Source organism: Temnothorax nylanderi, unplaced genomic scaffold, assembly GCF_030848795.1.
Source record: "Temnothorax nylanderi isolate EJ_2023f unplaced genomic scaffold, tnyl_v1.0 TNYL_tig0909_pilon, whole genome shotgun sequence".
NCBI classification, from domain to species: domain Eukaryota; kingdom Metazoa; phylum Arthropoda; class Insecta; order Hymenoptera; family Formicidae; genus Temnothorax; species Temnothorax nylanderi.
The window spans coordinates 42,709-54,046 of NW_027249971.1; the positions used below are offsets into that span (position 1 = coordinate 42,709).

At 32.8% G+C, this 11,338-nt stretch overlaps 1 protein-coding gene and 1 long non-coding RNA gene across 2 annotated transcripts; one reads left to right on the forward strand and one right to left on the reverse strand.

Moving 5' to 3' along the window:
- Window positions 1–2,755: 2,755 nt before the first annotated feature.
- Window positions 2,756–3,894, forward strand: LOC139785880 (uncharacterized). Its single transcript, XR_011722115.1, has 3 exons — window positions 2,756–2,955; window positions 3,213–3,435; window positions 3,563–3,894. It is a non-coding gene; the product is annotated as an uncharacterized lncRNA (long non-coding RNA).
- Window positions 3,895–6,076: 2,182 nt separating this feature from the next.
- On the reverse strand, window positions 6,077–10,743 carry LOC139785883 (uncharacterized). The gene is made up of 5 exons (XM_071725046.1): window positions 10,210–10,743; window positions 9,643–9,838; window positions 6,703–6,900; window positions 6,408–6,544; window positions 6,077–6,202 (listed from the first exon to the last, which is right to left on the reverse strand). The coding sequence occupies exons 1-5, from the start codon at window positions 10,402–10,404 to the stop codon at window positions 6,179–6,181; spliced, it is 750 nt and encodes a 249-aa protein (XP_071581147.1). The 5' UTR covers window positions 10,405–10,743; the 3' UTR covers window positions 6,077–6,178.
- Window positions 10,744–11,338: the final 595 nt, after the last annotated feature.

Genomic DNA, 11,338 nt, shown 5'->3' on the forward strand with positions numbered 1-11,338 from the left:
TGAGACGCTCTTGCGGGCCGCGCCCTTCAGCCTCATTCACAGGTTGCGTTACGTTTTTACTAATGTCGCGGGATTCGTCAATCTCTTCTGGACTAGAATCTTTACGACGTTTCTTTGTTCTCTTATGCTTTCGTTTTCTGCGTCTTACATGAGCGGAAGAGCTACTTTCATGTTTCCTTTTTTCACCTTTTCGACATATTTCTGAATCATCGGTGTCGTAATCGGTTTCGTAATAATATGAAACTGTTCCACTGTCACTGCTATCGTCCAAAGCTTTTAAGAATTTGCTTCTCGGTGATATTTCTTTTTCGCTATCTGAATCTATGTAAGGAGATAATTCGTCAGGTCTGTTCTTTTTATGCGGCGCTGGATTTCCTGATCCTTCGCTTTCCAATGCTCTTTTGAAATTCGGGTGGAATGTTTTTTGTTTTTTATGTTCTTGTTCTATGGAAGCTTCGCTCGAAGATGATAATGCTCGTTTTGCGTGTAAAGGATATACGTGTTTAATTTTTTTGGTAGGATTTCTAGACAAGGCGTCGGCGTTTTTATTCCTTTTTCCTGGTTTATATTTTATTTGATAATCGTATTCCGCTAATTTTAGTCTCCATCTCATTAATCTTGACGTAGGATCGGATACTGAGTTTAACCATTCTAACGGTTTATGATCCATTACTAGTGTAAATTTATGTCCATATACATAAGGTCGAAAATGTTTCACGGCATATACCAAAGCTAATAATTCCCTTTCCGTAGGTGAGTATCTCGTTTCTGCATCATTCAAAACTCTTGACGCATAGGCAATAGGCAGGTCACTTCCTATTTTTCCCTGACTTAATATCGCACCAATGGCGTATCCTGATGCGTCTGTAGTTATAATAAATGGTTCGCTGAAATTAGGATATTGTAAAATTGGTTCTGAACATAAAGCATGTCTTAATTTATCGAATGCTTCTTGCTGTTCCTGTTTCGATTCGAATGCAATGGTCTGCTTTGTTAAATCAGAAAGAGGTTTAGCGATTTTCGAAAAGTTTTCTATAAATCTTCGGTAATATCCTGCAAGACCGAGAAATTGCTTAATATTTTTTCGTGTTTTGTAAGACTGGCATATTCTTTCCATCGAACGGAAGAATTGTCTCGGCTGCATCTCGCAAACTTATATACGGCGCATTTACAACTCTACGATTCGCGTTTGTGTCTTCGATATTCATTCCGCCTATTTGTCTAGTTATTTTGTTTACTCCGTCTACAGCCATTTTTATTTCTTTTTATTGATATTTATTTATTGAAAGATAGATAATGGTAAGGCTCGCAATATTAACAAGATCGCACTTACATGTATCGCATGATAAAAAGAAGAAGGAGTTATGCGTGACTCCATGAACCTCTGTCCTGCGACGTATGGACAGCCTTATCCCCGCAACTGCTTCTCCGGAAAGGATCGTAAGAGGATCCTTTAGAATAAATACAGCAATCGGTTTCTTCTTCCGCTACTGGCTCGTTCAGCTTCCAGAGAATTAAAGTGTCGTCCCAAGGGATGTTTCTTAGAGATGTCAGATGTCCAACTCCTCCAACTATCCCACGGAGATCACCTTTTTGGCAATCCCACCGCTGCCACCAAAAATTCAGCCTGTGACGTCCTGGGTGATGCGATCTAGTCGATCCGGCAAGACGTCCTCCGCTGATGGGTTCTTCTTCTCTGCTGGTTAAGGGAGTGAAATCCCAGGATAACTAGCTGTCCTCGGCGATGTAGACTGTGGTTCCTCGAAGTCGGTAAGGATATTAGGTAGGTAATATTTAATTCATTCAACTCTTTCCTCAGATATTATTTAGCCTTCGAATATGATGTTTATTGTAAAATTTAGATACAATTGGTTACTTATGGAAGAACGGGACAAGTATAAGATGTGATCGGCCTCTAGGCTTGCTCCATTCTCCGACGGGAGGTACAGATTCACGGCTTTTATACATTTCTGGAAATAGTAGTAGGGGTAGTTCGTTCTTTGTTACAAATGAGTCATAGGGCGTTGTTTAGGTGTTGCCTAGTGATTCGAGTCTACTTCTACCGGTGTGGCTCGTTTGCCAGCTTTTTAATTTATGGAAATAGTAGTGGGGATGATTCGTTGAATGAGTCGTAGGGCGTTGTCTAGCTATACGAGTCTACTTTGTGGCTCGCTTGCCAGCTTTATTTTACGGATGACTAGATTTTACTCGCATGAGTCACTTAGTGACCTCGTTCTATTTCTATTTCTTATTCTAACAGCATTTTCATAACGAGAGCGATACCTTCTCTATCATGGAATCTCATTACGGTATTTTTATTGCAAAGAATACAAGAAATCTTTAATGATTCAAATTTGAAATATGCAAATATATGTTAGATATTATTTAATTTACCTTTAGATATACTTTACATAAAATAGAATATTCAATTATCCTTTCTAAAAAAAGGCATGTTAAGTCGATAGTCGAATTTATTGTTGCCGCTTTTCCGCGATGCTGATTGGTTTTCTCGCTGCGCTTACTTCATTTGCAGCTGTCATCGTATATTTTGACAGTTGTGTGTATCAAGAAATTAATAGTGTAATAGTAATAGCATAATGTTAAAGCTAAATAGCGCGCGCGAAGCGCGCGTCTGTGGTGCTAGTCCACTCTTAAAAAAGGCGTGTTAAGTCGATAGTCGAATTTATTGTTGCCTCTTTTCCGCGATGCTGATTGGTTATCTCGATGCGTTGCGCGCGTTACTTCGTATCAAATGTTATCTATATCGTTTTAACCTCGTCACATGTCAATGTGTATCGTGAGAGATGACGCATGACGCGTGGTTAGTGCGAGTGAGAGTGATTTATTGTAACGGAAAGATCCATGTAATTATCTTTACTTAAGAGGAGAGTAGAGGGACAGAAAGAGAGAGAGAGAGAGAGAGAGAGAGAGAGAGAGAGAGAGAGAGAAATAGAGGTAAGTTTTATAATAATATTTTTAAAGGAATAAGGAATAAGCAATAGAATTCTTAGTCGCATCCTTTTTTAATAGACGGGCATTGGAAAAGGATACGACTATTAATATCTATTCTGGAAGAATATCTCCGATTAATTTTTGATGGAAGAAGTTTGAACAGTTGAGGAAAATAAATAATCATTTTAAGCTTTTTATTACCTTAACTCAAAAGTTTTGCTATTACTTGTCTTATAATTTTATTGCAATTTTCTTTGTAGATCATAAAACAGGTTACCGTCATGACAAGCAATATTATTACATACATAAAAAAGTCAATAGCTGATAAAGAAGGTTACACGGCCCTGGCTCATACAAGGCTAAGTCATCGATGTCAACGTCCAGGAAACGAACTCATTCAGGACTTGGTCGAAGCCAATCTCATGAAGGAGCTACACGAATTGCGGAATGTCGCGGCAAATCTCCAACGAATGCTCTGCGAAGGTTTGTGATATTCGTTTCGTGTCTTGCTGTAGATAATCTTAACTGTACAATTCCAACATTCGTAACATTAATTTGATAAACTTTGCTCAAACAGTAATCTTTTATTATTACGAGATATATGTTGCAGGCAGAGGCGTTGTTATGTTTCTTACTCAAAACGCAGATTCAACTCGAGAAAAATATTAACGTGAAGACGAATACTTTGAAAATTGATGAGGTCGAATGTATGACTTTGCGTCAGAGTATGGATTATCATGTGTATTAGAAAGCATCTATGTTTTATATTCGCAACATCTATATTTAGACCTCCTTATCCATATCCATATATTCTGAATGTAATGTAATAGTACTTTATACCCGTCAAAATTTTCATGTATAAATCTGTATACATGTAAGGGATACACATTCGAATTAAAAGTGTGACAAATAAAATGAGCCATTGAGGCTTTTAATCTCTTATCGCAGACATACTAGATTACGATTGTTAAGATACCGCATGCTAAATTTTTTTATTCTGATAAGGAAAAATTATTCATACTTGTAATTTCTTTGATGTTAACAAAGTCATATTGTGGTCTGTTTTACAACACTTTTGATAAACAAGTTTTTTATACTTTTATAAGCAGAAAATTATAAGTATATAGGAATGTGTGGAATAGTACAGGAATAATATATAAATATAGTGATGTCTCACGGAAATGAATTTGTGAATGCTCGCGAAAGGCGAGGAAACAAAAGTTATGAAACGAGGTCATGTGCGGTGTCTCGCAAGAAGTACCCGGTGTGTATGTACAATGGCAAGGATTCCGAACGTCTCCTCTGTCGCGACGCTCCGAATGTAACTCTTCCGAATGTCGATTTAACGAAGTGATAACTATTTATGCGATATCGTAGTTTTCTAGCAAGTTATATTCTTTATGTTTTAGGTTTTCTAGCAAGTTATATTCTTTAGGTTTTTTCGTTTATATTCTTTATGTTTCTCGAATAATTTTGAGTAGTATTCTTGTAGTTAAATTCTTATTTATATTTGTTCATTAATGCCTGTCCGTTCCGACACGTCCTTACGAAAGAACTACAGAAGCCTGGATGAAAGAAGAGAATCATCGGGAAAGCTTTTTACCGGCGTGCCATTGTTGCGACAATAAATTTCGTGAAAGACAAGCAACAAAATTTATAAATCCGTCGCGATGATTGAGCAATCTTTGATCTTGAAGAATCCTAGAAGAGATTCATTGATATCGCTGGTTATGCGAAGTTTAGTACATAATTATATAACTTTTAATATAAGAAATATATAAATATCTTTATTAATTTTTGAACGGTAAACAAATTTTAAAGCATACACATACATATATTTTTTTATATTGAAAAATAAATATTGTAAATAAAAATTTAAAAATAGCGTGTCAGCAGATGTCTCATGTTAAAATTACGAATGTACATTTTAACTGGACAATAACTTTCGGTTAATTTTGCTGAAATTGAAATATGTTACTATCCTTATCTTTCTGATAAAAAATGTCAATGTGCACAACTTCCTAAAATCAATAGTTTAGTCGCCGCAGAGCTTTAAAGCCTTAAAATATTAGGGGGAATTTGGAGATAGAGCTAACATAGAGTTCAGAAGCTTATTTTCGTCTAAGTATTAAGCTTATTATTTTCGTCTAAGTATTAAGCTTATTTTCATCTAAGTGAGTACATGTGTAGTGGTTGCTTTGCTGGATAAGTGGATATAATTCGGCGTTGATAGATGTGTGTGAGGTTTGATTATGGGATATATAGCCGCTAATAATTAATTGTTCATATATGATTGATATACTCACAAGTGTCATGTCATAACTGTCCGAAATTGATTTGAAATATGTTTCCTTGAAATATGTTGTTAAACACAAAATCTAAGAAACATGCTTTTTTTATACGTGCCTATTTTGAGATCTAAGGGGCGAAATAACCCTTCAAATACAACACTTATATTTGATTCTAAGCTATTTATTGAAACAGTAAGATATATAAAAAAATGTTTCAAGTAAAACATTGAACTCTATGTTAGCTTTACCTCCAAATCCTATAATATTTTAAGGCTTTGAAGCTCTGCGGCGACTGAACTATTAATTTTAGGAGGTTGTACCCGTTGACACATTATAAAAATAAGGACAGTAACATATTTCGATTTGAGCAAAATTAACTGAAAGCCATTTCCCATTTAAAATGTCCTTTTTAAATAGTCTAAAAGAGAAATACATCACGATTAAACACGCTTCGAGACTCATGCCAAGGAATTGGTGAACCATATTGATGAGTTTCTAAGCTTCCGCTGATTTAACATGTCTGATGTTTTTGAACAGAAGGTCGACGGGTGCGAAAAACTGCCCGTTTCGATCTGTCGTGTATTTCTGTGCTTTAGCTGTGCGTGTTTGAATTTCGCAGCACGTAGTTGAAGGAAATTGAGACTCGTTAACACATAATCATCCAATAATAATCATTAACAAATAAAGTTTAAATCCAGAGAATAATTATTTAATTATATTTGAATACAAGATATTTTTTTTAAATTATTTAGATATATCTATAGAAATAACATTTACAGAATTTGACTGTAATATCTTTGAAATATTGAACATTTTTTATGCAAAATAATTGATACCTGATAAACATTAAAAAAATTAATCAAACATTAAACATTTAATATTATTAAAATTTTTCATAAAGCAAGAATTGTCTTCAAGGCAAGAATGTTGTATTCTCAAGCAGTTTTCTTATTCTGAATCTGAAAATTAAAAATATATATAAATTTTGAAAGATTTCTTAATGTATGAGATTGTAATATTATTATTTTATAATTATAATTATTATTATTGTTATTAATTTTGTTGTTGTTATTGATATTGTTAAATATATACCTATATTTATTAGAACTAATATTATAAAAAAATATAAATTAATATAGGAACTAAATAAAAATTTCTGTTTACTTGTAAATTTTCATTCTCTTTCTCCTCAAATTGTCTTTTCTTGGGAGTTTTTATCCCTTTTAATAAGATTGGCAATGACATGTGACCTTCAATTTTGCATAAATCTTGTACAGTATTTACTATCAAGTATTGTGGATCTGTTATATAAAATCACAAAATTAGTAAAAATGTATTATTATATAAAATTATAAACATGGCTGTATTATATTACAAATGTTTATATATATATATGTATATATAAATATGTGGAAAGAAGTCAAATATTTTTGAAAGTTTTTACAGATATCTTACGTACTTGTATTACTTATTATTCCCGTTACTTCAACTTTATCTCCTTTATGTATATCCATTTCAAAATAATCGTTATCGTCAAAATTTACAATGTGTATCTCCAATTTATAAATTCCGTCAGTTAATGATCCACAGCCTATTACTTTATTTAATTTGCTGTTATGTATATTATTAAAATTTGTCTTTATATATCCTTCTAATGCTGTAAAAAATATATACATAAGAATATAATAATGAGAAATTAATATAATAAGAAAAAAAGTGTGCAAATTAGAAACTTGCATATTGCTTCCTTATCATTACAGATTGCTATTATTGCTCCTATTTTATTTTGCTCACAAAGCTCTTCTTATGAGGAAGCTTGTATTCTATTTGATGCATAATTATTAGTATTTATCAGTTTGGGTTTCTCATAGAGAAAGCTTTATGAGCGAAATAAAATAGGAGTAATGGTAGCAATCTGTAATGATAAGGAAGCAATGTGCAAGTTTCTAATTTACATACTTATTTCCATACTTTTTTCACGAAAACTAAGCTTCTATGAGGAAGCAATATAAATTATATATACTATACATACATGTAAAAATGTAAAAATTTCAGTGAGAATTATATATAGGGGAGACCGGGGCTAGACCGCTAGTTTTTTTTCGGAGCCGATTTTTAACAACAAAATAAATAATTGATGTTAAATGTGGTATACCACTGTAAAGAGTGAACCTTTAGCTACAAAATTTATTAAGGAAATTTTTATCTACGTCGCTTTGTTTAACCGGTATAGAGCAAAAACGACAACGGTGCAAAAATTGAAATCTCAAAAATGCCGGGGTTGAACCGCTACCCCCCCGGGGTTAATCCGTTACACTGCATTTTCAATATATATACGTACATCTAATCCTGAAAAATGATAGGATACATTTTAATAATTGTTTTTTAAAAGAAAAATATAAAAATTTATTTAAAATTTTTATGCTAAACATTATTAAAAAATAATTGTTTTACCTATTCCATAAAACAATTTAGGCACGTGAATACAGAGGTTAACCAAATCGTAAACTCCCCAACGGCACGTCACATTGTCAACGCGGGCAACCACGGGGAACACGCGTGACGGCGTTCCGGTGCCATAGGATCAGCGCGGACCCTCGAGCAACCTAACCAAGCCGCGTTTCTCGCAGGGGAGCGATAAATAGCGACAGGGGGGTTAGAAAAGCTCGCGGTGGAGCGCGACCATTTTACCGATTCGACGGCGTCCTCGCGCCGATTCCTCGACGCGCCGACGACGACGACGACGACGACGACGACGGCCACGACCACCACGACGACGACGGCCACGACCACCACGACGACAACGGCCACGACCACCACGTCGTCGACGACGACGACGACGACGACGACGACGACGACGACGACGACGACGACGACGACGACGACGACGACGACGACGACGACGACGACGACGACGACGACGACGACGATGACCACCACCGACACCACCACCACTACAACGGCGGCGACAATGACGCCGAGACGATGCGGCGAACGCTGGACGATGCGGTCGCACGCGCGACTGTCACTGACTTAACGATCAACAACGACAATTTACCACGGCCGGGAGTCGGGACGATCTACCGCGCGAGCGGCATGTCAACTCTCGCGCGGAAATCGCGGGATCTCAGAGCCGTGCCGTGCCTCGCCGTACCTCGCCGACGTGCCGTGAGCGCGAGCGATCTCGAAAACAACGGTCCGCCATCTTTTCGGTTGGCCAAAACACCCGTTTTGCGACGATACGTGCGTACCATTTCCCTCTTACACAAACTGACACACGTGCAAGGAAAGACAGAATCACGCTCGAGGGAAACCTAACCTGAAATCGCCGTGAGCTGAAGTCGTGCGCCCGGCGCGCCACAGTGACGAGACTAGCGGACCAGCCCCGGGTGCTTACTAGCGGATAAGCCCCAAACATAAGTTTCAGGTTTGATCGCCCACGAAATATTAGACATTAACGATAATGAAAAAACTACACTGGATTCGTGTTCAGCATGCATTACTCTTTATAATCACGTACCTCGAGATTTGGAGAGCAAATATTATTGCAGATATTACAATATTTCCACGCGCAGAAAATTTCACTTTCACCTTCCGAAAACACGTTTGCCCTCGTAAAAATCATAACACGGCAGGTAACCTGCCGAAACTCCGTTGGTCACATGGGTACCATAAGCAGCGTTTACAATGTTAATAGCGAGTTCGCACAATATACAGGTTCCGAGATATTTGATTTAGCGGATTTACCCCGGTAGCGGTCTAGCCCCGGTCTCCCCTATATTCTCACTGAAATTTTTACATTAAACTCTGACCTACTGCAATAATTTTAACAATTTTTTTCTAACAAGTATTCTGAAAAAAAGAAAATAAGTATTTTTTGGTTTGGGCCTACAATCAATATTTCCAATAGTGTAATTTTTGTAAGAATTAAATTTTTTGATAACTCTACAGTATTATATATAATGTAATTCATTTTAAATTGAACAAATATTTTATCTAAGTTATTCTTTGGTAAGATTGAACATTTCTAAAATATTAATATTTTAAAAAGCGGAGTTACCAAAAAATTTAATTTTTACAAAAATTATACTGTTGAAAATATCAATCGTAGGCTCAAACTAAAAAATACGTGTATTCTCTTTTTCAGAATATTTCTCGGAAAAAAATTATCAAAAATTATTACAGTAGATCAGGGTGAAAATATGAAAATTTTAGTGAGAATGCTTCCGTATATATAATAATAATAATAGTAATTATATATATATATATATATTTTATATATATATATACATATTACATAATTATATATAATTACTATTATTATTATATTTAATTCTTATTATATTAATTTATTATATTTTTATATATAATTAATATAAAAGAAATATTTGAAACTTACTAATACGGTTAGATGTATTTAATACGTCGCTTAATTTCACTTTCTCTGGTTTTGTATTCGATGAAAATCCACATAAATGTTTTCCCAGTGTAGAACATATAGTGTTACTTTGAACTTGCAACTCAAAAGGTATGTTTCCAGTATTAAATCTAGAATTCTTGGGTTGCCTGGCTTGTACGCCATCCAAGTGTATAATCTACATTAAAATTATAATTAACATTATAATTAAAATTAATAGATATAATTACAGTTATAATTTTATATATAATATACTATTTTAATTTATTAAATTATTTATAACTGTTTATAAATAATATGTAATAATAATAAATAGATATATCAAAAATTAATATTTATATTTAGATATAACTAAATATATGATTAATAGAAAGAATGTTACTTTTATTTATTAAAAGAATTGAAACAAGAATTGAAATATACAATAAATCTTATGTTATTTTATATTATTCCTTGTCGTTCTTTATGTTATTGTTTTATTTTATTTTATTTTAAGTAATTTTATTTTGTTTTATTTTTTATTAAGTTTTATATTTTTTCATAACTTACATTATTTGCCTGTATATATTCTTCCACAATTTCAATATTCTCGTTCCACGCTACTACTTGTACACGCTTATTACTTCCATTGTTCAAAAAGAATTTGAAATATTTGTATTGCTGATTAGTACCCACTAAGCGTGGAGCTTCAATTCCGTCAACATAGCCAATAATTTCTCTATATATTGTGAATAATATACTCATTAGAATAGAATAGAATGTTTAAAATATATATTTATAGAAAAACATTGTTTTAGATAAAAATCACAAGTATAATATTGATTTTATTAAACTTTTTCTTTTAATAATTTGGTTAAAAATATATGTATGTATTTATTCATGTATGTATGTATGCATACATATGTACGTATATAAATAAATGTGTGTGTACGGATTTGTACATGTACGTATATATATGCGTATATATTAATACTTACACTGTAGAATCAAATTCTTGAATTGCATCAATTTCATCATTTTTAGTGAATAATCAGTAGGATTTATATTTTTAAGTTCATTAACTTGTTCATCAGAAATCATGTTTTTAACTAAATTTTAAGTAAAATATTTATTTTAGTAGATACATTTTAATAAAATAAAAGTTGATAATAAAACAATTAGATACATTTAAGTGTAAATATATATTTACATAATTATAATGACTATATTAAAAATGTTTATGTATAAGAAGTATAAGTATATTTATTTTAAACTAATGTAATTAATTTAATCAGATTCAAGATAAAGATAAAAAATGATTAAAGATTAACATAATTTATATTTTACATTTACAATATAAATGAGAATAAAAATTTACAGAAATATTCTGTAAAAGTATACATTATTTCTTTGCAAAAGCTTATATGATAATTTTATCGTCATTTAACGAAGAAGTAAAAATTTGATGAAATAAAAATTACTGGTTTTAAGTAAGGTAAAAAATATACTGAGGAGAAAAATATAATATATAAAATACATTTATAATAAAGTTATAAAATACATATATGTATTTTATAACTTTATTATAAAATTTAAAAATAATAAATAAATCAAATTAAATACTTATATTTTGAGTATTTTATTTACATTAGATCAAAAATTGATTGTAATAAAGTAAAATTTTGAACTAAATCTATTA

Excerpts from the sequence above, each read along its gene's own strand:
- LOC139785883 (XM_071725046.1), bottom strand. The coding sequence starts at position 10,404 with ATGAGTATATTATTCACAATATATAGAGAAATTATTGGCTATGTTGAC. Across the intron at positions 6,901-9,642 it reads AAATACATCTAACCGTATTA|CATTAGAAGGATATATAAAG; the intron begins GTAAGTTTCAAA and ends TATTTTTTACAG. Across the intron at positions 6,545-6,702 it reads GGGAATAATAAGTAATACAA|ATCCACAATACTTGATAGTA; the intron begins GTACGTAAGATA and ends TTTATATAACAG.